This window comes from Bos mutus, chromosome 4, assembly GCF_027580195.1.
Source record: "Bos mutus isolate GX-2022 chromosome 4, NWIPB_WYAK_1.1, whole genome shotgun sequence".
Classification (NCBI taxonomy): domain Eukaryota; kingdom Metazoa; phylum Chordata; class Mammalia; order Artiodactyla; family Bovidae; genus Bos; species Bos mutus.
In genome coordinates this window covers 25,823,876-25,850,640 of record NC_091620.1, presented here as the reverse complement: position 1 = coordinate 25,850,640, position 26,765 = coordinate 25,823,876, and the positions used below count along the sequence as shown (strand labels likewise).

Sequence of the window (26,765 nt, the reverse complement as noted above, 5' to 3'; positions counted from 1 at the left end):
GCCATTTTGCTTGCATTCACATATTAGTACAGTCTAGACAACAAAGATCTGTATGAAGGGCTCTTTGAAAACAAATCCATTTTGGTTCAAAGAAAAACAGTGGTTGAACTATAACCGGTTGACAACTGTTAAGAAAATACCATTTTTTTTTCTTTTAGAAAAGGAAATGGTATAATAATTTTTTTCTTTGAGTTGGAAAAATTTTGAGTACTTCTCTGAAAGAAGAATTTTGGAGGTTTTGTTGCTGTTTGGTTGACTTTTCCCACCTGGCTCATCCTTAAAAGCCAAAGAAGCATAGGAGAGGAGAGCTATTCTAGATAGAGTAGGACTGCACTCTCAACCTTTATTATCCCTGCCAGCCAACCACCTGCTGCTTGGGTAAAACTGATAGATGATGGAGGTAGAAAAAAAGAAACTGCTGAATAATATTGTATGTATGTCATTCCTTTCCCATTCAAAATCCTAAAGCTAAGTAAGGACCCTGAAAGATTTTATATTTGTAGGCAATGGCACCCCACTCCAGTACTTTTGCCTAGAAAATCCCATGGACGGAGGAGCCTGGTAGGCTGCAGTCCATGGGGTCGCTAGAGTCGGACACAACTGAGCGACTTCACTTTCACTTTTCACTTTCATGCATTGGAGAAGGAAATGGCAACCCACTCCAGTGTTCTTGCCTGGAGAATCCCAGGGATGGGAAGCCTGGTGGGCTGCCGTCTATGGGGTCGCACAGAGTCGGACACAACTGAAGCGACTTGGCAGCAGCAGCAGCAGTGAAGAAAAGCATAAAGAAGCCACCTGCCAGTGCAGGAGACACAAGATATGCAAGTTTGATCTCTGGGTCAGGAAGATCCCTGGAGTAGGAAATGGCAACCCACTCAGTATTCTTGCCTGGAAAATTCCATGGACAGAGGAGCCTGGCAGGCAACAGTCCATGGGATTTCAAAGAGTCAGACACAACTGATCATGCATGCACTAGAAAACTAGTGCTTTAAAAATATGTACAAAACCTAGTGATAATATCAAGTATCATTGACTGCATGCTGAATTACTTTATGCCAAGTATTGCAGTAGGCACTTTACTTACATTATTTTATTTAATCTTCTCAACAACTTGACTCTGACAAATCATGTCTGCCTTTTATATAGTCTTTTTCATAGCACATATTGCAACCACATGGAAAGAAGAATTCTAAATAAATAATTCTGTAATTAGTTATTTCATGTCTGACTCACCTACTAGACTGAAAACCCTGTGAAAGCAAAGACAATCCATATCCATTTTGTATCTCCAGCACGTAGACTGTGGAGACACAGTAGATGCACAATAAAAATTGATTGAGTGCGTGACTGAAAACATGAATGAATTAGCCACCAGATCCTGTTTTCACCTCCGCTTTATATACCCAGAACCAGAGCAAAGTTTCTCTGACTCCAGAACAAATAAAGAGCATAAAAATCATCATGGCTCTGGAAAAGGATTTGACATTTCAGGGTATTATGAATGTGAACACTTTCTTTCAAAAGCAACTTTTCTATACACTTGGATCAGGATTAGGATGGCTATATTTATCTTTCTTCTCTCAGAGGGCAGAAGCTTGGTTCCCTTAAGCTTCTAACTCATAAGCCATTTCTGAGTATTGATTGGTGAAACAGATGACTGCCCAGGGAACTATCTCTGGGCTCTGTTGCCAAAGGTACTTTGAGCTCTTACTCCCTAGGAGGGAGAACCATAAACTTTTTGTACAGATTAGCTCCTTTCAAGAACAAAAATCCCTTTGGGGATTTACTAATTCTCTCACCTCCCCTGGTGCCCATGTTCATTCTTGTTGCTTTGTGTTAGGACTTTGCTCTAGGGCAGTTTTCCAGCTCCAAGAGAGACACGTCGTTCCCTGCTGCCCAAACATTCTGTAGCACCATGCTTGATTAACTGGGCAAGGTCAGACTTGCCTTTTCCAGCCCTCCCAGAGATAGACCCTTTGCTAAGAAATCCTAGAAATGCCATAATCTCTGGATATAAGCAGATCAGGCAACCCTAGGAGCTCTGAACTTTTGCAGCTTTCTTCCCATAAAAGTGAAAGTACTTCTTATCTCACTGAGAAATGTGTAATGCTTTATATTATATAGACAGTGCTTTATGTCCCCCCACCCCAAAACCTTGAGGACTACTTAGAAAGAAACAATCCTCAGGAACTTAAATGTAAATCAAAGAAAGAAATTACTTCAAATCATCCAGCCAATGATTAGTAACTACAGAATTCTATGAAGACTGAAAAGACCTCAAACGTGGGAAGAGCAACAGCTGCCTGTTAGCCACAGTCAGAAGTCTTAGACCTTCCACCCTCTAGTGTATATTGCTAAATCGCTTAGTCATTAGAGCATTTAATTACACTGAAGGAGGATTTATCTGCTTCTTTGGGAATCTCAGATGCCTAATGCTGGACCCACTAAGGCCAGCAAGAAGGGAGAGCATACTGAATATTTCATTGTCAATGTCTAATTGGGTCTACAGGCACAGTTCAGCCTCATCAGAGCCAGTCTTGAAAAAGAAGGCTCTGTTTTGTCAGCCAAGCACTTTTTGTGTGGTTCTTAATTATTTTCTCATGGGTTCCTTGTTTTCTAGGTCTTATCTGTTCAGCTACTGTACTAAAACACAAATTACATCAGTGTTTAGGCAGCAAACAGAGAAGGGTAGCTAGGATCCCATAAACCTATAGGTTAATCACCATCATCCTGAATTAAGACTTTGAAGCTATTGCTACCATGGAATAGCCTCTTTCTTCGTTTTCAAGAACCTGTGCATGTTCTGAAGATAAAGTTAGCCGCAGTTTAAGTTAATGCTACCCAGGGGGAATATCTTTGGCAACCTCTCTCAGCTTCCTTTTCTGACCTGTGGATAGCACTTTCCACAGGTGATGACTGTGGATAGGTGATGACTGAGACAGTTCCTCAGTGCCACTTAAGTGCTTCCTAAACGTGTACATTTACAAGGTGCTGATTGCCAAAGAGCCTCAGTTCACTCCATGGTTTGGGGTTAGGGAGGAAGCCATTTTTTCCCCTGAAGGTATTTTATTCTGTCTTTCCAGCGGCTTCATATACAGATAGCTCTGATGATGAGACCTCTCCTAGAGACAAACAGCAAAAGAACTCTAAGGGGAACAGTGACTTCTGTGTCAAGAACATCAAACAGGCAGAGTTTGGACGAAGAGAAATTGAAATTGCTGAGCAAGGTAATGAAAGCAACCGCCTTTTTCTTCTTGAGTTGCCTATGTCTTTTTGTCTATGTTAATTCCCTTTTACATCCTGGGGTCTAGTAGTTTGTGAAATGTCAGTGTAATTTTGAAGGAAACTTATAACAAAAGAGATACGAGTTCAGAAAACACTGTAGAGAGGGAGTAAACTCTAGTGGGTCTAGAAGGAACCCCCGTACAAAGAAGAGGGGAGAGACACTAGATGAGGGGACTGAGATACATGAATCAAACACTGGAGTATTTACCTCTGAAAATCCCTTATAACAGAAAAATCAGCATCTTGATCCTTTGAGAGACCCAAAACTAGTATAACAGAGAACCTGATCGGGAAGGGTCTTATCTTAAGAGAATTATTCTTTGCCTCTCATCCCCCTTCTCTAATATTGCTGTGTATGTATTGGGTCTTTTCAGAAATGCCAGCACTGATGGCTTTGCGGAAGAGAGCTCAAGGAGAGAAACCTTTGGCCGGCGCCAAGATTGTGGGTTGCACACACATCACTGCCCAGACTGCTGTGAGTCCTTTTCCTTTCTCCAAGTAACAGTAGTTAATAATAGCCACCAGCTATTGAGGGCTTGCACCGTGCCAAGCATTAGGTTAAAAGCTTAACGAGTGTTAGTTCATTAACCCTCATAATGGCCTTCTAAAAACACATATTCCTGTTTCCATTTTATAAATGAGGAAGCTGAGGCTCAGGGAGTTGAAGTTTACTAGCTGTATAACATTTGTCCAATGTTATACAGCTAGTAAACCACAGAATCAAGATTTAAACTTCAACATATCTGATTCCCATACTTTTTCTTTCTCCATTGTTCTCTACTGCTTGCCCCTGCCTTCCCTTTCAGTGTCATTTCTAGACGGCATCTCTGTGTAGGCTCCTTTCAGCTGCAAATAAGAGAAAACCTGATTCAACCTGGATTATGCATAAAGGAACTCATTACATTACATAGCTAGAAGTCCAGAGGCAAGGTGGGCTTCAGGAGAAGGCTCTCAGGGCTCCAGTTTCACCTGTCTGTGATTCTTCTGGAGCTGCCTTCTCTCTGTGCTCACTTTATCCTCAGGCTGATAACAAGATGGTGACAGCTCTATAAGCCATCCCAGATGGACATGAAGAGGAAGAAGGACCGTTTCTTCCTCTCTCCCAAGAGCAAGGAAACCTCTCCCAGAGGTCCTCCAGAACACTCTGTCATGTCATTGAGCAGAACTGGATCACATGCTCATGCCCCACCAGTCCTGGAAGGGAACTGGGGTTACCATGATGGGTTTAGATCCATAATTTTTACCTTTATCAGATTAAATGAACCCCTTTTCATTAAAAAATAGCTTGCAGTGCCCCTGTATTTTTTGAAATGAAATTCAGACATAACATAGCTAAGTACATGTAATAGTAAAAAATAAATGTAAGGTTTTACATTTATTTTTTACTATTAAAAGGAAAGTAACTTATAATAAAATAACATATTTCAGTATGTAAGTGCTTGGGTACAAGTATAGTCAGATAATTGTACTTATAGCATTGTTTGAATGAGTGATATAAATGTATATAATAGAAATGTGTTACTGGTTCCAGAGTATCAGAGCAATATTGCCAGATTATATAATTTTATGAAATTATAAACAACTTTTTGTATAATTTCTGAATAACAACAACAATATAAAGTATGTGTTTTCTCTTGATTTATACATTTGTTGCATTCTTGGGAAAACTCTTGCATTCTTTTTTTTTTTTTTTCCTTGCATTCTTATATTAAAACTACAGCCATATTTGTGTTGATATGTAAAGTGGAATAAAGTTCTAAATTCAGATCAGTATAAATAAGTTTCTCACTCATGCGAACTTTTCATTGGCATATTTGAAAGTCATACCAGATATGGCATGGGTTTTGTTGTTGTTGTTGTTGTTGTTGTTTTTTTTCTCTAGGAGACTGTCCTATACTTTCTTTTTCTTTTTAAAAATATTTATTTATTTATTTGATTGCAAGGCGTCTTAGTTATGGCATGTGGGATCTTTAGTTGTAGCCTGTGGAATCTAGTTCCTTGACCAGGGATCGAACCCTGGCCGCCTGCATCAGGAGCATGGAGTCTTAGACACTGGAACACCAGGGAAGTCCCTGTTCTACACTTTCAAAATGTCAAGATCCTTGGCCATACCCACTAAATGCCAGTAACACGCCCCTACCAATTATTGTGGCAACCAAAAATGCCCCCATAGTCTACCAAAGTTGCTTTGTTGAGAACCACTGACTTAGAGTCATCATCAAAGCTGTAATAATACATATTAAGTTGCCTACCCTAATGAGACCTCTACAGGAAATTAGTGTATTGAGAAGTTGTCTGGAATCTTTTATAGGATTTATAAGATCCAGATCACTTGTATGGCTAGATTAACTTCTGAAAGATTGTCTCCTAAGTGCAACACTTACATATTCACATTGCTTATTAAGAACAGCAGAGATTCCTCAAGACACAGACAGCTGCTGTTAGCATCTTCCCTATGAGACTTTTCTGGGTTACATGTTCTCTGAGGAAGAGTACCTTGGCGACCCAAAATTAGTATAATAAATTGAAAAGCTACTCTTTTTGGAACTGTAGACTGATAAATGAAGGCAGAAACCATCTTGGAACCTTTTTTGGGCTTCCCCGGTCAGGGACATGAGACTTCAGTGTGGTGACTTAAAATAGTAAGTGCTTCTGTCCTGTCTCATGTTGCTAAATTACAACTAGTTTCTTTTTTACCCCCTGGCTCACTGAATATTACCACTCTTCAAGGTTATTTTTTTTTTCCTGAAAGGAGTAATGAAAATTAGTTTACCAATTTTATTATTTTCTTGTTCCCTCACCACATTTTTCTTTATCCTTTAAAAAACAATTACAGTGGAATTTTGCTTTGTTTTATTTCTAATCTCTTTATTTTTTCTGATTACTAAGGTAGTTCATGTTCATTTTACAATATTCAAGCATTGTATGTGTGTTAAGTCGCTTCTGTCATGTCCAACTCTTCATGACCCTATGGACTGTTGCCCACCAGGCTCCTCGTCCATGGGGATTCTCCAGGTGAGAATACTGGAGAGGGTTGCCATGCCTTTCTCCAGGGGATCTTCCCCACCCTGAATTGCAGGTGGATTCTTTACCATTGAGCCACTGGGGAAGCCCATTCAAGCATTACCACAGTCTATAATGTAGAAAGACAGTCTCTTATAATCCTGTGCTCCAGAAATAACTATCATAGTTAACAGTTTCCTGTCCATGTTTCATTAAGACTTGGATCTACTTATATTTTTTAGGTGTGTTTCCATAGTTCTTTCCAATCATATTTCTTAGCTACTCTTTCTAAACAGTAATGATTTAAAATCAAGTTGAACCAGCTTTTACCCTCTGTCCCCCTCTCACTTCCACCTGCCTGTACTTCTGCTTGAGCCCTGATAGCCAGCAAGCAGTCTTGACTCATAGTTCTTTAAATAGTTCTTGTATTCTTGGCCCCAGTCACTTTTCTAGATTATTTTTATTGCTTTGTAGGTATGTTTCAGTATGATTCTTTTGTTTGACACACTCAGAAATCCTAGTTATAGGAATTCAGAAATTCTTTAAGGTGAAAAGCAAAACAGGAGAGAAAAAAATGGGATCAGATATTGAAAGGTAAGGAAATTAAGACAGTAGAGTAGTTCTGCTGTTAACTTACTATATGACCTTAGATAAATTATGTGAGGATGTTCGCCTACATTAGTGGAGCTGTTTGCAAGTGTTCTTTTTTAAGTAGAGCATATTTCTAATTAGAGTTTTAATTTAGTATATAAATATTAGAAAATACAAATTTTTTAAAATGAAAATTATCAATACCCAAAGTTAACTACCATCAGGAAATTTTAAAACTTTTTCACCAAACCTTTGTCCTTGTTGAAATAACTCTTAGTCAAAATAGTGGGGTGGTACACTACCTTCTTAAAAAGAAGCCTGTCTGCCTGTCTCCATCTTACAGATTGAAGTGAAGGTAAGTCAGGATTAAATCAGTGGATTAAATTTATTATAATAATTTTTTAAATTGGAAATAAACATACTTATAGAAAAGTTGCAAATATAGTACCAGATAACTTTTTATTTTCTGAACCATTTGAGAGTAAGTTGCCAACCTGATGGTGCTTCCACAAAGACTTTAGTGTGTATTTTCTATAAACAAGGATATTCTCCTATACAACGAATACAACCATTCAAAATTAGGAAATTAACACTGATTCATAATTGCTGTCTAATCCTTAGGTCCCATTTGAGCTTCACTAATTGTCCAAATACTTTTTATAACCAAAGGATCTCATCCCTAGTTATATGTCTCATTTAATTGTCATCTCTCTTTAGTCTTCTTCAGTGCTGGCAGTTGATCAGTCTTTGACTTTCATGACCTTGACACTTTGAAGATTATAGACAAGTTATTCTGCAGTATGTCCTTAATTCAGACTTTTATGATGCTTCTTCATTATTAGATTCAGGTTATGTACCTTTGGTAGGAAATGGTGCTGCCTTTTTTTTTTTTTTCCCACTTAATCCTATCAGTTGGCACTTGATCTCAATTTGTCCCATAACTGAACTTCATTTTGATCCCTTCAATGGAGGTGGTATCTGTCAGACTTTCTATTGTAAAAGTTATTTTTCCCCCTTTGTAATAATAAGTATTTTGTGAGGTAGATATAAGAAACTGTGTGAATATCCCATTCTTCATCAAGCTTTCCATTTATTTATTCAGGTTTTTTTTTTTTTGGTATGGAGTCATTGTTTCCTATTTTATTTAATGGATTATAATCCATTACTATCATTATTTATTATGATAAAAATTATTGAAATTTTGGCCAGAAGGAACCCCTTAAATCTTGCTTCTGTGCCTTGCCTTTTGACATATCCCTTTCATTCTTTGAGCACTTCCTTGCTTCTGGTACAAGAGGCTCTAAGCTCATCTTGTACGTTCCCTGTCCTATCCCTGGAATAAGCCTCTTCTCCATGGAGTGCTGGTTCCTTTTCCTTTAGTGGATCTGTACACTACTGTGCTCTTTGCTACTGGAGTGTTAATAGTATTGTTCCTGGATCCTCTTTCATTAATTTTCAAAAATAATTGCCCATTCAGTTTAATTCAGTTCAGTCGCTCCGTCGTGTCCGACTCTTTGTGACCCCATGAATCGCAGTGCTGCACGCCTCCATGTCCGTCACCAACTCCTGGAGTTCACCCAAACTCATGTGCATCGAGTTGGTGATGCCATCCAGCCATCTCATCCTCTGTCATCCCCTTTTCCTCCTGCCCCCAATCCCTCCCAGCATCGGGGTCTTTTCCAGTGAGTCAACTCTTCGCATCAGGTGGCCAAAGTACTGGAGTTTCAGCCTCAGCATCAGTCCTTCCAATGAACACCCAGGACTCATCTCCTTTAGGATGGACTGGTTGGATCTCCTTGCAGTCCAAGGGATTCGCAAGAGTCCTCTCCAGAACCACAGTTCAAAAGCATCAATTCTTCGGCGCTCAGCCTTCTTCACAGTCCAACTCTCACATCCATACATGACCACTGGAAAAACCATAGCCTTGACTAGACGGACCTTTGTTGGCAAAATAATGTCTCTGCTTTTGAATATGTTATCTAGGTTGGTCATAACTTTTCTTCCAAGGAGTAAGCGTCTTTTAATTTCATGGCTGCAATCACCATCTGCAGTGATTTTGGAGCCCAAAAAAATAAAGTCTGACACTGTTCCCACTGTTTCCCCATCTATTTCCCATGAAGTAATGGGACCAGATGCCATGATCTTTGTTTTCTGAATGTTGAGCTTCAAGCCAGCTTTTTCACTCTCCTCTTTCACTTTCATTAGGAGGCTCTTTAGTTCTTCTTCACTTTCTGCCATAAGGGTGGTGTCATCTGCATATCTGAGATTACTGATATTTCTCCCGGCAATCTTGATTCCAGCTTGTGCTTCTTCCAGCCCAGGGTTTCTCATGATGTACTCTGCATATAAGTTAAATAAGCAGGGTGACAATATACAGCCTTGACGTACTCCTTTTCTTATTTGGAACCAGTCTGTTGTCTCATGTCCAGTTCTAACTGTTGCTTCCTGACCTGCATATAGGTTTCTCAAGAGACAGGTCAGGTGGTCTGGTATTCCCATCTCTTTCAGAATTTTCCACCGTTTATTGTGATCCACACAGTCAAAGGCTTTGGCATAGTCAATAAAGCAGAAATAGATGTTTTTCTGGAACTCTCTTGCTTTTTCGATGATCCAGCAGATATTGGCAATTTGATCTCTAACTCTTCATATATATCTTTTGCCCTCTTCTCTCCTCCTCCCAGAACTCCAGTTATATGTAAATTAGACCATTGATGGTATCCCATAGATCTTAGATACTCTCTTCTGATTTTTCTCCGACTGTTTTTTTCTTTCTCTATTTCAGTTTGCGGATTTCTATCGATCTATCTTCAAGCTCACTGATTCTATCCTTAGATATGCCCAGTTTGGTATGATAAGTCTAATGAAAGAATTCTTAAATCTGATACCTTAAAAAAAATTCTAATGTTTCTATTTCACTTGTTTTTTACAGTTTCCATTTCTTTGCTGAAATTCTCTATCTGTTCATGGATGTCGATCTGTTTCTCTCGACTGCTTCAACATAAATATGATAATCATATTTAAAGTTCCTGTCTGATCAAACATTAGCTTATCTCAGAGTCTGGTTCTCTTGAATACTTTCTTTCCTGACTGTGGGTTGGGTTTTTCACTTTTTTGGTGTGTCTTGAACTTTTATATTGAATGGTAGTATGTTAGTTCCCATTATTGTCATGAACTGGTCTGGATTTCAATTCTGTTCCGTACCGAAGGCTACAGATTCCTCCAAGCCAGAGGGCTCTCAGTATTTCTGCTCCACCCTCAGGCTGTCAACTACTTCTGCACATGCTTGCCACAGGGGGGCTCTCTCTTCAAGTGCATGTCCCCCCACAGCAGAAGACTGCTTGTTTTCTGGACCTAGGCTCATAGTGAGAGCAATTGGGCTTCTTAAATTTTTCTGGTCCAATCTCAGTCTTAGGCCAGCCTCCGTGAAAATGGGACTTTCTCAGTGTTCCTGCCACTTCTGTCAAATTTTTTCTTGTATCTGTGGTAGTTCTATAATCAAATACCACTGTCCTTCAAAGTCAGATTCCCTGGAGATTACCAGTCCCTTTGCCGGATCCCCACATTGGGAAATCTGGTGTGGCACCTAAAACCTTTACAACAGTGTGAGAACTTATTGGTATTATTGTTCTCCAGTTTGTGGGTCGCCCACCTGATGGGTATGGGATTTTATTATTATTATTTTTAATATAAATTTATTTATTTTAATTGGAGGCTAATTACTTTACAGTATTGTATTGGTTTTGCCATACATCAACATGAATCTGCCATGGGTGTACACGTGTTCCCCATCCTGAACCCCACTCCCACCTCCTTCCCCAAACCATCCCTCTGGGTCATGGGATTTGATTTTAATGTGATTGTGCCCTTCCTACTGTCTCATTGTGGCTTCTCCTTTGTCCTTGGACTGGGGTATCTTTTTTTAGTGGGTTCCAGTGTTCTCCTGTGGTAGGTCTTGAGCAGAGATATTTTCCTGTCCCTCCTGGAGAGGCAGTGATTTTTACTTTGTATCAGCATACCTAGTCCTGGGCCCAAGATGGTTTTCAGCTACTCCCCAAGGAGCAGAGAGTTTTTACTTCTACCCTCCGCCAGAAGCAATGGGTCTTTGTCTTGTCCCTCATGGCAGGCATAATTCCCGCTCTTCTTGCTACAGTTTAGGACTTTTGTTTCCTCTGAGAGAAGACTGGGGAAGTGCCCAGATTTCATGCTTATTGTCGAGCACAGGCAATCAGCTCCCTGCCCCCAGTCTCCTTTGTGAGCTCTGGTTGGAAGCCCCTAGAAAAGCCCTTTCACATGAGTATGAAATCTCATTGTGGCTCAGGCCACCAGAAGTTCCAAACTGACATATTGATACTTTCCCACACTCAGTCTTTACTAATTCATTAACATTTTAGTTAATTTTTTCTTACTCTATTGTATGACAGCCACCTCTTCCTCCTGCACTCTGACAAGAATAAAACTGTGTTCCCTCTCTCCCTAAAGGGATTTGGCGCTCTCTGGAGTTCATTGGCTGCATTATGACCTCGGCTGTTTGATAGGCTCAAGAAACGTTACAGTATGGTAGATTATGCAGCTTTTTCTTGTTTTTAGAGTGGAAGCTTCTCTTTCGGCTTTCTACATCGTAAAGAGAAGCAGAATCATAAATTGGTGGTTTTTGAAAAGATGTATGGCTCTGAAATCCTTGGTTTAATTGAATCTTATAGGGAGGACCAGTAGGTTAAATGAGTAAAAGCATACAGCTCAGTGGGAGCCTTCCTCATGCCTACCCTCAACCCCTGCCCCATTCTCAAAGTGCTGAAGTTTCTGCAAAGCACATGTTGAAAATCATTGGTGTACTTTCTCATTGTCAAATATATAAACTTAATTCCTTGACCAGCTGTTTGGCCCCTGCTTGCTCATCTCCTGCTTTCTCTTTAATACAGGTGCTTATGGAAACTCTGGGAGCTTCCATAATGTACTTTCTCATTGTCAAATATATAAACTTAATTCCTTGACCAGCTGTTTGGCCCGTGCTTGCTCATCTCCTGCTTTCTCTTTAATACAGGTGCTTATGGAAACTCTGGGAGCTCTGGGAGCACAGTGCCGATGGGCTGCCTGCAACATCTATTCCACCCTCAACGAAGTGGCTGCTGCTCTAGCAGAAAGTGGTAAGACCTTTTGCACATTCTTTGTCTCTGGCTAAAGGTTTCAAAAAGTTCCATTGTTTTGATGTAAATCTGTAAGGAAAGTTGACATTTAAAGTTGTCTTGGAAGAAATATTCATTTTTTTTAAATGAAGTATAGTTGATTTACAATATTGTATTAGTTTCAGGTATACAGTAAAGTGTGTGTACACACATATGTACGCATATATATTCTTTTTTCAGTTCTTTTTCACTATAGGTTATTATGAGACGCTGAATGTGTTTTCTTATGCCATATAGTAAATCCTTGTTGTTTATCTAATATATATATATGGTAGTGTGTATCTGTTAATCCCATACTCCTAATTTGTCTGTCTTGCACCTTCCCCTTTGGTAGCCATAAGTTGTGTTCTATGTCTGTGAGTCTTTCCATTTGGTAAATAAGTTCATGTATACTGTTTTTTAGATTCCACATATAAGTGATATTATTTAATATTTTAATTTACTTAGTATGATAATCTCAAGGTCCATCCATGTTGCTGCAAATGGCATTATTTCATTCTTTTTCAAGGCTCAGTAATATTCTATTATATATATATACACACACATACACACACACACACCCCCCACATCTTCTTTATCCCTTCATCTGTTGATGAACACTTAGACTGTCTCCATGTTTTGGTGGGTCCCTATTCTTGATGAGGTTTCTCTCTTTCTGAACTTCTTTTTGTTAAATATGATCAAGGTAACTGTATTGCTTTACAGCCACAAATATCTTCTTATGTCTGATATTCCATTATTAGTTAATGCTTTGCCTTGCCTTGCTAATATTAGAGCACCAGTGAACACATTCACTGTCTAAGGTCATATGGGGTTTCCCTTGTGGCTCAGCTGGTAAAGTATCTGCCTGCAATGCAGGAGACCTGGGTTTGATCCCTGGGTTGGGAAGATCCCCTGGAGAAAGGAACAGCTACCCATTCCAATATTCTGGCCTAGAAAATTCCATGGACTGTATAGTCCATGGGGTTGCAAAGACTCGGACACGACTGAGCGACTTTCACTTTCCAGGTCATATGGATTAGAAAAGAAAATGCTTCAGATATAATTTTGTGGTCCTACTGGTTTTTCAGCAGTGTGCTCTGATTTAATGTTTGGTACTTCTGCTTTAGCACTAAACAGGACTTGACCTGGCAGACTAATATTTGAACACAACAGCCACTGACACTTGAAGGACAAAAGAAACAGAGAGGGTTCGCGGCCCCGACTCCACATCTGGGAGTGGAGAGGAGAGCGGAAGTGGCATTGTCTGGCTGGAGCCGTTGGGTCAATTTGTTAGGCGAGGAGAGGGAGTGATGTCTTCCAGACTCTGTGCAGTGCCCGCTACCCCGGGACCCACACCCTTTAAGCAGCAGAGAAGCACGAGGATCATGGAAGCTAAGAATAGCAGAACCCAATCCTCCATAAAGGATAAGAGTTTCCAGTACACTATCCCTCATGATGACTCCTTAAGCGGTTCATCATCTGCTTCGTGAACCAGGGAGTGATTTTCTAGCATCCTTCCGAAAATCTACCTACAGGGTGAAGATGAGAAGGATCAAGTCAGCTGCTGCTTCCCATGTAGAAGGGTCAGATGGAATATCAACCAAAGGAAAAAGGAAACACAGGCAGGAAGAAGATGAAGACTATCAGAGAATTTCCACAGAAGAAGCATAAGCTTTATGGGAGGAAGCAGCAGCCTAAAGCTCAGCCTAATCCCAAAGCCCAGACTCACCGTATTTGGAAGGAACCACCGGCTTATGCAGCAGGCAGTTTAGAGGAACAGTGGTACTTAGAAATTGTGGATGAAGGCAGTGTCTCCTGTCCTACCTGCCAGGCAGTAGGGAGACCATAGAGGGCTTAAAGAAACACAGGGAAACTGTAAATAGGAAATGTTTACCTGTCGTCATTGTGGGAAACAGCTTCTTTCACTAGCAGAGATGAAGTATCATGTCATGGCAAATCATAATAGCTTCCCCATTTTAAGGCTGGAGATGAAATAGATGAGCCAAGTGAGAGGGAACGTCTCTGAACAGTTCTCAAGAAACTGGGAAAGCTGAGATGCATGCATGAGAGTTGCTCTAGTAGCTTCACCAGCATCGTGGGATATCTGTACCATGTGAGAAAATGAGCAAAGGGGCTGCTGAGCTGGAGAAGATGACCTGAAATGTCACCACTGTGGAAAGCTGTATAGATTGAAGACTGGACTCGTATATCACTTGTATATAAGAGCATAGTACTGTATTCTTCTTTCCAGAGTCAGGACAGCCAGAGTGCTTGAAGGACATGAGCTTGGAGTCAAAGAGTGGAGACCGAGTTCAGAGGCAGATAGCTGTGTACCACCTGCAGGAACTGGCTTCTGATGAACTGGCCAAGGAATGGCCTGAGAGAAAGGTGCTTCAGGATCTGGTACCTGATGATTGGAAGTTAAAATATACTTGTCCTGGGCTACTGACCTTCAGCCAAGAAGTACTACACAAATAGAAGTCAGAAGTATCATCGCATTCAGTGTCCTAACCAGGGTTGTGAGGCTGTCAACAGTAGTGCATCTGGTCTTAAAGCTCACCTGGGCTCTTGTACTTTGGGAACGTTTGTGGCTGGAAAATACAAGTGTCTTCTGTCAGAAAATGGAAATGGCAACCCACTGCAGTACTCTTGCCTGGAAAATCCCATGGACAGAGAAGCCTGGTAGACTACAGTCCATGGGATCGCAAAGAGTCGGACACGACTGAGCGACTTCACTTCACTTCACTTCACTTCACTTCACTTCTCTGTCAGAAAGAATTTGTGTCAGAGAGTGGTGTCACGTATCACGTCAACTCTGTCCACTCTGAGGATTGGTTTGTTGTCAACCCAACAACAACCGAAAGCTTTGAGAAGCTGGTGAAGATAAAACAGCAACAGCAAGAAGAAGAGAAGTGGATGTGGTAGCCCAGGAGCCGATGGTTTCTAAGGTGGCGGCAGCAGCCCGGCATTGAGCTTCCTGAGACAGAGCCGAGTCTTAGAGTAGGGAAGGATCAGAGGAGGAATCATGAGGTACTGCTAGTGGCGACACCCTGTAGAGATGTACATACTGTAGACAACCAGAACAGAAGCCAGTGCCAACACAGTTCCAGAAAATCAAGTCCCCAAAGACGAGTCATAAATGAGGAAGGAAATAGGCGGTCAGTGTGAAAGCACTCCTGGGAGAGTAGATGGAAGGCTGTTGTCACAGGGACCTGTGTGGAGAGGCCTGAGTCACGGGAGCCGAGTAAAGAGAAGTTTACTATTTCAGCTGTTTGTGTAAGGCTGTGACAGTCTCAGGTCCTTGCTCCTGTGTAAATTTCACTGTTTCTTCTACTGATTCTTGTGAACCCTCCACTACCCCCACCCCCATCTTCTTCTTGGTAGATTTTCCTGATATTCTCACTGGAGCCCCCCTATTTTCTCTCCTCTTGCCCAAAGAGCTCCCCCTTAAGGTCCACTGTAGGCCCTCTTGCCCTGTACAAGACTAAGAAACTTGTTCGATTAGCCTTTCCATACTGGGCTATAGAATGTTCTTGGAAGTGCCATTGATTCCGTAGTTATTCCATCATCTATCTTATAAAATGATTCCAAACTAACTTTTTTTTTTTCACTTTTCCAGTTGAGCTTTATTCCAGAATGGTTTTACAAAGCTGATTTTAAATCCAGTACATCTCCACATATGAATAGCTCCATCCCTCAGCCACAGACCAAAGAACCTAAGCAACTGTTCAGCTTTGAGTGTGGTGTCAGCTAGGCTTTTAGTAGTGTTAGTCACTCAGTCCTGTCCGACTCTTTGCAACCCCATGGACTGTAGTCTGCCAGGCTCCTCTGTCCATGGGATTCTCCAGGCAAGAATACTGGAGTGGATTGCCATTCCCTTCTCCACAAACTAACTTTTCAAAACCATACCAACTGATGATTTTGTATTTGTGATATAACAAGCCTAGAACCTAGAATTGTTGTCACTCCTTTAATAAGGTTCCCCTGTCTGCCTGGGTGACAGAATTTATGGAGGCTGTTGTCTCATTATGGTTTTAGGATTGAAAGTGAGAAAATACTTAGAATAATAAAGCTAGACCCGCTGGACACAAGTTTTCCTGGGAAATACTTTGTCCCAGGTGGCAGTTGGTAACCAGACCCACAGGCATGATGTGCAGCCTTAGGAGAAATATGTCTCACATAAAATGACTGGAAAGAAGAAAGCAGCACAAATAAATACCACCTCAGATCAACTTTCCTGCAGTTTATCTTGTTCCTACAGTTTTGAGGATTGAGGAGTAATACCCTTTTGCCTCTGATATTTGACAGAGAACCCTAATATTGCTGGTAGTGCCATGAAGATTGGTAGCCAAGTGTACATTCCTTCTCCCCTGGACTTGACCTGATTGTTAGTCAGCCCTCTTAAGTTCTCGTATCTCCCTTTAGCCAAGGTCTGTCTGTCTGCATTTTCTGAGAATGTTGTCCTCTACCCTCTTTTTTAGACATTGTGTTTTGTCCTCTTTATAACCTGACACTTTGACACCAAGTGTAGATATTTATCTGGAGTTGGAAAGAAGAGTTCTTTTTCTGAACCTCTTGCCTAGCCTATAGTATCTGTTAGGCTGTTTCTCCTTCAGGATGGCTTTTCCTGGAGCATTGATTAGAGCAGTTCTGTTGTATTTCTGAATTCTCTTCCCCTTTTCCGTAAATATTGGTCTTCTATATTATTGCCAATTTTTGTGGCTTACACCACATTAAAAGCCAGAGACCCTTTAACCCTGATGTGGACTAATACTGCCTTTTCAAAATCTACAAGGCTATTACCACTATTAACTTTTCTCTGTGCTCCTCCATATAGCCTTAAAATGTGGGCTTTTGTGAAGACCACTTTGAAACACAGGAGCGTTGAAACCTGGTTGGGATACTGCCAGAATGGGTAGTTTTGAAACAAAGGAAGGACATGGTCTATCCACTCGACATTGTTACTGGCAGTTGCTCCCTTAAAGCCCTTTCCATTCATAAGGATTGTCAGGGAGGAAAATGGAGACGCTCTGTTAATTTCTGGTGAGTAAGATTTGGGGAGTGTTTGCCAATGGCAAGAAGAATAAATGACTGTGTCAGAAAAAAAGAAATAGAGAAGTGTGGACTTTGCCGGTTTCTTGCACTCCCTCTCTGACAGCACAACACAGATCAGGGTACAAAAATTTGCATCAGAGCTCATGAGAAATTCTGGGAAAGTTCTATAGTGCATGTATCTCTCCTTTTGCAAACACTGTCAACATTTTATTTGTTCTTTCATTTACATTAATTTGTAAGATTTTTATTAATGTGTAAATTATGTATAGAAAGTGCACATATATAAATATGTAGTTCAATTAATTGTACATATACATTCATTTTTTTTCCAACAAATGCTTATTGACTGACTCTAAGGGCAAATAAGAGAGTCTTTGCACTGAGAACCTTATATTGTAGTTGAGGAGAAAAGACACATTTACAAACAATGATAATACAAGGACATATATGATAATGCCACAACAGATCATACGTCCACATTCAGTGTACCAGCAAGGGGCTAATAAAAGATCAGATTCCATGAGAGATCACTTACAGCTGAGTTAATAAGGCTTCATTAGGAACATGCCACTTAACTGGCCAGTGAAGTGTAGCAACATTTGAACAGAAGAAGAAGAGTGTAAGAGTTTTCCTGATGAAGAAGGTGGAATGACTAAGGTAGAGAAGCAAAGAAAGATCAAAATGTAGTTGGGAAATGGTGGGAATTCTAGTTGGACTAGATGAAAAAGTACATATTTCTAGTTTCCTCTTTTTTGCCTTTAGTCATATTTTTAGCATCCCTCATACTCTTGGCCCTTTTGTTTGTCCTCTTTGGTCTAACAAGAATAAAACGACCATCAAAGACGAAGGAATGGATAAAGGGGGCTGAAGACAATATTTAATCAGTGAAGAACATCAGCCTACGAAGTACGGCAAAACAAGTTTGGAACTGGGAAAAACTAGCATCTCATCTTCTTGCCAAAACTGAGGGTCAGCCCTTTTTTCAGGCTTTAATGGTTTCTCTTTGTTCTTGTTTCTCAGGATTTCCTGTGTTTGCCTGGAAAGGAGAGTCAGAAGATGACTTCTGGTGGTGCATTGACAGATGTGTGAATGTGGAGGGCTGGCAGCCAAACATGGTGTGTTAGGTTTCTGTTAGCATAGTTCATTGGGACCTGGGGGTACAGGGAGGGAGGATGTAGCCTGGGAGAGGGTTTCCCAACAGGAAGGAAGATGTTTCCTTTTTCATCTGATGCACCTGGGCTTCCAGCAGAACTAGATGCTTATGCTTAGGACATCCCAAGAATATTAAACCTCTTTATAGCCTCAAAGTGCTTATAATTGTCAGTGCTGATCTTAGAAGTGCTCATATTCATCAGCAGCGTTAAAATACTACTCTGGGTTCACACATGACTGGTTAAAAAGTAAGATGAATGAGTTACTATCCCCTAACACTGCTCACCAGCACCTCCCCCAACACACACAGCTCCAGTGGTACATAGCTTTCTCTCTAGAATCACATGCTAAATTTATAGTAAACCTGAAGGGATCCAAGTTCAAATTTCTTCTTTATTCATTTCTCACCTTAGGAAGTTGGGGCTTTTAATTTTTGCTTAGTTTTTATTTTTGTTTCACTTTTTTTAAAAGTGCTTGAAGTCTGATAGCATATTAGATTCATAAGGGGAAGCACAAAGCTGCACAAGTACAATGTACTCCTACTTTGCAAACCTTTCTGGATAGGAGTGAGAGGAGAAATTAAGGAAATCAACTAAAAACAAGAATCCTTGAAGCTCTAGTCCAACTATTACTTGCTGCTAAAGACTGCAGAGCAGGCTTTACCTGGGAGACAGAAGGAGAAGCAGCCTGTCTTTCTAGATTCTGTGATGCAGGTCATAATGCACCAAGAGTTGATTTGAGGAAAGCTGGGTTAAAACCTTTGTATCCTCAAAGGGAGGGAGGAGTTGGCTGCATGATGAGTCAGCTCATTCCAGCACACAGAGTGTGACTGACAGAGGTTCTACTGGGAATAAAATATTAATGGTATAGTCACGAACATAGGGAGGACAGGGCATTGTACATAGCAAGCATTTACAGATTGTAGATCAGCACAAACTGCTGGAAAGGTTGACAAAGTGAGTAAGACAAGAATAAGAACTGTGACCCCAGAAAACAGTACCCATAATCTTTTTGGATCCTGTAAAGATCTAGTACTTTTACTTGCTCGCTAACCTCAGGAAGATTCCTGAGTGACAAGAATTTTCTGCAGTAGAATGACAGACTGATAATTATAGGCTTTATTCATTAAATAAATATTAGGGATAGCAACCACCTGCCTGTATTCAAAATCTTTGTTAAGAGGAAAAAGTGGATGAGAATAGTTATTCTAAGATACTGTCTTTCCTGTATAGCATGTTTTGTATGCTAGGGATCAGAGGCTGCAAGGAAAAATGCCATGAGGGATTTCATACATGTAAAAAGGGAGAGAGAAATGCAGAGGACCCTTTCTGTTCCTTAGGGACTCTGTTCTGAGGGTTTCTACCACAAGAAAAATGGAGCACTGACTTACAGTATGGAGCAAGTGTAAGAGTGAGTCCAGCCTTGGATCTCTACTCCCAAATAAGGTTTGGTGGAATCAGAGAAAATAGATTAACAGCAGGAGCAGAATTGGGAATTCCCTGGCGGTCCAGTGGTTAGGACTCCATGTTCTCACTGCCAAGGGCCTGGGTTCAGTCCCTGATCAGGAAACTAGGATTCCATAAGCTAAGTGGTGCTGCCCAAAACAAAACAAAAAAACAAGGGCAGAAGCAAAAAAGAGGTCAGGTATTAGACACAAGATCGGAGATTGTGTGTAGGCAGGGATCCAGGATGGCGCCTTTGACACTTGTGGAGTTAACTGATGGAACTGCAAAATGGGCACGTGCCAGCAGAGGGCAGCTCAGTCGTGTGGGTCTTTCTGGGAGAGTGGATGTGACAATTTGGAAAGTCCTGCCAAGCATTTCTGACAGCTAGGTAAAGGGCTGAAATGCCACAGCCTACTGCCTAATCGTATTCTAAGCTGATCTTTCTTTAGCTTATTTATAATTCAGAAACTTTCCTCTGCTGATGAAAGCTCCAGTGGGCACAGCTTTGTGTTTGTCTTTAATCCCAACCTGAAATAGTGATGAGCTGTTCAGAGGCATGCTTGCACACCTACATGCTGCACAGTTCCCTAGTTATTTTTAATTTGGTTTATAGAGAGTGTGAGGTTGTGCTAGGCAAAACCCTACAGTGCTGCCTGAGCATTTTGGGTAGGAGAATGCCTGTGCTTTGGGAGAAGTAAAGGATTAACAAATACAGTTTTATAAGCCATTGTTCTGGGAGAGAGACTAATTATCTGGTTTTACTAAGCTTTCACTGATTATATTCAAAGTCCTGAATTTAACTACTATAAATATGCTATTAGGTTTAAGCTTTCTGACTATAGTACAGTCAGGAGCTAGTGGTCTAGATGATCACTTAAGCTATTAGTCCATAAGAAAATCCTCATGGCATTGCTGTATAGTTTGATCCTCGTAGGTATGTCATTTGGGAAGTTCACTTGGCTGTGAGAATTACAGTTGACCTTTCATCTCACTGTCGTTTTCTTCTGTATAATGACCACTGTAAATTACTTTGTTTAACCATTTACAAAATTTTAAATATGACATTATTGATGCTTATTATTCCAGATCTTGGATGATGGAGGGGATCTTACTCACTGGATTTATAAGAAGTATCCCAACATGTTTAAGAAAATCAAGGGCATAGTGGAGGAGAGTGTTACCGGAGTTCATAGGTAAGATTTGACATAGGCATGCTGGCTTTATACAGCCTGGACATATGTTCATGTAATCACATACTTACAGAATTGTTGTTGCTGTTTATTTGCTAAGTCATGTTCAACTCTTTGCAAGTCCATGGATGGTAGCCCACCAGGCTTCTCTGTCCATGGGGTTTTCCCAGGAAGAATAGTGGAGTGGGTTGCCGTTTCCTTCTCTAGGGGATCTTCCCGACCCAGGGATCAAACCCAAGTCTCCTGCATTGGCAGGTGGATTCTTTACCACTGAGCCACCAGAGAAGCCCACTTATAGACTACATTATGTTAAAAATTAGAATGATGCTCTGAAATGATGAGATCTGAATCCACATACTTGTGTTTTAAATTAACAACACAAATAACAAACTTAAATAGTGAGGAGTGGATAGCGGAACAGTGTGGGCCTCATGTTTTCTAGCACTGTAATACAATGACTGCTTGTCTTTTTTGGACAAATTCACTTATTGAACTTCTGCATTGAACCAATAACTGCTCTAAAAACCATGCTAGGGATCTTGCAGTGGGGAAAAAAATTCTGGTCCCTCAGAGAGCTTACATTCATACACAGAGAGCAAGTATTTAGGGTTCTGTTTCTCAAATGAGTCTTAATTCCCTGAATACAATTTAACCATTTCTGTTTCCTATTATTTACCCAGAAAGAGCTAAAGTAAGAAAGTTTTAGGGAAATAAATTCTGAATAAGCCACTATCACTGCTTTCATTATATTGTGATCTTTTTGAATGTATAAAACTATGAATTGTCCCAAATTTTCAAACTTTTAGAAAGAGGTGAGTTTTGAATAAAACATCTGGTTCTAACTTTTAGTTGACTGAATTTAAAAAAATAAATAACCCTACATATGGATATATGGACTTCCCAGGTGGTGCTAGTGGTAAAGAACCCACCCACCAATGCAGGAGGTGTGGATTTGATCCCTGGGTCAGGAAGATCCTCTGGAGAAGGGAATGGCAGTCCACTCCAGTATTCTTGCCTGGAGAATCCATGGACAGAAGAGCCTGGTGGGCTACAGTCCATAGGGTTGCACAGAGTCAGACATGACTGAAGCGACTTAGTATGCGTGTAGATATACATATTTAGCAAATTTGGAAAACTCAGCAGTGGCCACAGGACTGGAAAAGGTCAGTTTTCATTCCAATCCCAAAGAAAGGCAATGCCAAAGAATGCTCAAACTACCGCACAATTGCACTCATCTCACACGCTAGTAAAGTAATGCTCAAAATTCTCCAAGCCAGGCTTCAGCAGTACATGAACCATGAACTTCCAGATGTTCAAGCTGGTTTTAGAAAAGGCAGAGGAACCAGAGATCAAACTGCCAACATCCGCTGGATCATGGAAAAAGCAAGAGAGTTCCAGAAAACCACCTATTTCTGCTTTATTGACTATGCCAAAGCCTTTGAGTATGTGGATCACAATAAATGGTGGAAAATTCTGAAAGAGATGGGAATACCAGACCACCTGACCTGCCTCTTGAGAAACCTATATGCAGGTCAGGAAGCAACAGTTAGAACTGGACATGGAACAACAGACTGGTTCCAAATAGGAAAAGGAGTTTGTCAAGGCTGTATATTGTCACCCTGTTTATTCAACTTATATGCAGAGTACATCATGAGAAACGCTGGACTGGAAGAAACACAAGCTGGAATCAAGGTTGCCGGGAGAAATCTCAATAACCTCAGATATGCAGATGACACCACCCTTATGGCAGAAAGTGAAGAGGAACTCAAAAGCCTCTTGATGAAAGTGAAAGAGGAGAGTGAAAAAGTTGACTTAAAGCTCAACATTCAGAAAATGAAGATCATGGCATCTGGTCCCATCACTTCATGGGAAATAGATGGGGAAACAGTGGAAACAGTGTCAGACTTTATTTTTCTGGGCTCCAGAATCACTGCAGATGGTGACTGCAGCCATGAAATTAAAAGACGCTTACTCCTTGGAAGGAAAGTTATGAACAACCTAGATAGCATGTTCAAAAGCAGAGACATTACTTTGCCAACAAAGGTCCGTCTAGTCAAGGCTATGGTTTTTCCTGTGGTCATGTATGGATCTGAGAGTTGGACTGTGAAGAAGGCTGAGCGCCAAAGAATTGATGGTTTTGAACTGTGGTGTTGGAGAAGACTCCTGAGAGTCCCTTGGACTGCAAGGAGATCCAACCAGTCCATTCTGAAGGAGATCAGCCCTGGGATTTCTATGGAAGGAATGATGCTAAAGCTGAAACTCCAGTACTTTGGCCACCTCATGCGAAGAGTTGACTCATTGGAAAAGACTCTGATGCTGGGAGGGATTCGGGGCAGGAGGAGAAGGGGACGACAGAGGATGAGATGGCTGGATGGCATCACTGACTTGATGGACGTGAGTCTCAGGGAACTCCGGGAGTTGGTGATAGACAGGCGTGCTGCGATTCATGGGGTCGCATAGAGTCAGACACAACTGAGCGACTGATCTGATCTGATCTGATACTGAAATTATGAAATTAAGACTATTTGAAAGTTAAAATTGTTGCTTTAGAGTAGTGGGATTAAAACAGTACTTAAAAGTTTCTCATAATTAAAAAGAGATAAAACTAATAAGCAATTTAAAGTTTTACATTTTAATCCTTAAAATTTAGAGGTGGGTTAAAGATTTTCCCCATGTGCCTTTTGATTAAGATCTTTATTTCTAAGCTGTATATAGACTCTGGAAAAAGTATTCTCTATTTCTGTATATATACTTTATAGGATGAAACTAGTTGTGTCTCAGGCTCTCATGCCTACTCAATTAACTTATTTGTAAAATTTGATATGAAACTGATGGATTGTAATATCTCATTATTTTATGTTCTTTTTTATTTCCTTTTTCCTTAGGCTCTACCAGCTATCCAAAGCTGGGAAGCTGTGTGTTCCAGCCATGAATGTCAATGACTCAGTCACGAAACAGAAATTTGACAACCTCTACTGTTGCCGTGAATCAATTCTTGATGGGTAATGGATTATCTTTGGAGTGAACTTCAGTTGTTGAATTGAGGTTCTAAATTTTTTGGTTTTGGTTGTTTCTGGAAATGATTTGTGTAGCACCTCTAAGCTGTATACAGACTCTGAAAATGTATTCTTTGTTTCTATATATATACCTTATAGGATGAAACTAGTTGTATCTTAGACATAATATTTTATAACACATATCATACTCAATATTTTATAACCCAAAGATACCTTTGCTATCACTATTACATCATACTCAATACTCAGTATTTTATGACATAGAGTTACCATTGCTATCGCTATTGCAAGTGAATCTATTTTACTTAAAAAATCAGACCAACTCCTGTCTTTTGGTGACAGTTTTTACTTTGTCATCCTATCAAGACTGGAAGTCAGTAACTAAAGTCAGTATAAGTAAGTATCTTTGGTGATTTAGGAAAAGGTTCCTGGTATTTCTCTTCCAGGTCATGTTGTCATGACTTAAGTTACAACCATCATAACAGTTCTTTGGCCATCTGGAAAATCATGGTGAGCAAAGGGTCATTTCCCAGAGGCAAATCTGTGAGGACTACAAGTCTGAAAAAAAATCTACTTAGATATAATATACCAAAAACTGTGTTCTTCCAGAACCCAGTTGCTGTCTGCACTTGTGTCCTGACATTTCTTCTTTCTTGCTAAGATGACTCAATAATTCTATGTATGAAAGCATTAAGTTGGTTTAGAATACTGCCAAACCAAATGGTTTCCATCATATATAGGTTAATGGAAAAGTGAAGAAAGGGCCTGTGGGCCACATTACCAGACTGAACATCAGGCAGATTGGAACACCACAGGCACTAGTGATTTCCTTGCTGGTGCTGAGCCAGTCCAGGACCATTCTAAGCCATGACTGTTGAATACGGTTGTCGCCAACCAGACTTACCCTCATCACTTGACAGAAATTGCCTCTGCACTTAATTGATAGTTACTGAGTCTTATCAGGGTTCATGGAGTTACACTAGTTCCTAGTGAGTGGAGTTGTCAAGTCATTAAAAAGATAGATTTCTACTTTCCCTTGGGGCATTTTTAGACTCTTTTCAACAGGAGAGGTTAACCAGATAGATGAGTAGAAAGACCCACAGACATTTGTCAGAACTGTCTCAGAATGGCAGATTTTAGTTGAAAAGTTTCTTCTGCCTAGCCAGGGCTTCCTAGAGAAGGGAGATCAACCAGACCTAAAGAGAAACCAGAAACTGCTCCTACAACTTCTTCCAAGAGAGCCTGAAAACAGTAAGGACCTTTATTCTAGCCTCATAGAGACTCAGAGACAAAGAAGTAGAACATGTCTGCAAAGGACTCAGCCCAGAAAACTCACTGCTTATGCAGTCAATGTTGGCATGTTTCATGGCTCTTCTCCACCTTGTTGCCTATTACCCTACCTGAATTAATGTGGGACCTATTGGCCATTGTGATACTACTAAATATAAGACTCATTTATCAATATTATATTTTATGTATCTCATTCAATAAGCTAGAAAGTTTACATTAAGCCAGAGCTCTGTCACCTCCTAAATAAAATTACATTATTTTTATTTACTTTTTATCTTTATTTCCAAATATTATATATTCTAAATGTTATATAATAAATATATATTGCTTTTATGTTTAAAAGTTACTTTGTGGTCTATAACTTCTTCCCTTTTGCACTACTCCCAGGACAAGGGGAAAAAAAAGAAAAAACCCTCACATATAGATGGAATTGATTGGATAGCATGGAGTCAGAAAATGCATATTTTATTGAGCTTTTCTTTCTAGTCATTAAATAGTTTCTTTAGAATAGAAACCAGGCTTACTTTCAACATTCAAAACAAAGACCCAAAACCAAAAAAAAAAAAAAACCCACCATGAAAACAAAGGGACTCAATCTAATCTTAAGGGAGAAACTAGAGATTTTTTCTGATTGAATTTTTCTTCCCCTGTAGACTTAAAAGAACAACAGACATGATGTTTGGTGGGAAGCAGGTGGTAGTCTGTGGCTATGGAGAGGTAAGATTTAATCTTTCAGTTATTAGGAATTTAAAATGTATTTTGCAGAAATATACTAGAACTTTTCACTTCTGTGGACATCAAACTACATTCATTTACCATTTTAAATGGGGAAAAAGTAACTTCAGAAGCCCTCTGGTTAAAGTACAATCTTTCTTTTTCCCTTTGCATTTTTGCTATTTTTTCCTTAAGTTGATTTTCTGACTGTTCCAATGCGCTGTTTGCGATGTTCTTTTAGCTTGTGTTTTGATTATAAATCGTGAGTGTGGGTGTACTTGTGCACATGCATGTGCTAAGCAGGGCTGAAGAGTTTGTTTATGAAATGCATTCATTTATTTTTTTTCCTATTTCCCCCAAGCATGAATCTATTCAGTGAAATTCCCTTTGGGGGCGGAAAGGAGGGTACACTTCTCCAGAAGCTTTGAGGAGCTGTTTTCTTCGTGACTTTCCTTATCATGCGTTCTTTCTCCTCTCTCCAGGTCGGGAAGGGGTGCTGTGCTGCCTTGAAAGCTATGGGCTCCATTGTGTATGTGACTGAGATCGACCCCATCTGCGCTCTTCAAGCCTGGTAAGCATGCACAAGGAGATCTGCTTTTTCCTTTGCAGCACTGTCTAATGTGATCTTGTAACTGCCTCCAAAGAATGGCCTTTTAACGTAACATTTTCTCTTGGAGGGGCCTGGATCCTGAGAGGCTGGTATTAACTGTAAGCACCCGTCTTTCAAAGACCTAGGAGCTCTGCTCTGGGAGAACAGAGATTATCAGAGAAGCTAGAATTTGCAACTCCTGTGCAAGCAGTAACAGGGGACACCTTGAGTCAGAAAACAGGTAGCCCCTTCCCAGCTCCACATGCCAT

At 40.3% G+C, this 26,765-nt stretch overlaps 1 protein-coding gene and 1 pseudogene across 5 annotated transcripts in view; both read left to right on the top strand.

Moving 5' to 3' along the window:
- Positions 1-26,765, top strand: part of AHCYL2 (adenosylhomocysteinase like 2) — a 190,559-nt gene that overhangs the window by 146,288 nt on the left and 17,506 nt on the right. For all 5 annotated transcript variants that reach the window (XM_070369251.1, XM_005905267.2, XM_070369250.1 and 2 more), the window contains 8 exons: positions 3,084-3,227; positions 3,660-3,760; positions 11,921-12,023; positions 18,120-18,214; positions 20,783-20,889; positions 23,772-23,888; positions 25,847-25,910; positions 26,390-26,478. In XM_070369251.1, coding sequence (XP_070225352.1) covers positions 3,084-3,227; positions 3,660-3,760; positions 11,921-12,023; positions 18,120-18,214; positions 20,783-20,889; positions 23,772-23,888; positions 25,847-25,910; positions 26,390-26,478 — 820 coding nt within the window. The remainder of the gene's footprint in view (positions 1-3,083; positions 3,228-3,659; positions 3,761-11,920; positions 12,024-18,119; positions 18,215-20,782; positions 20,890-23,771; positions 23,889-25,846; positions 25,911-26,389; positions 26,479-26,765) is intronic.
- Positions 13,335-15,199, top strand: LOC102267170 (zinc finger protein 512-like; annotated as a pseudogene).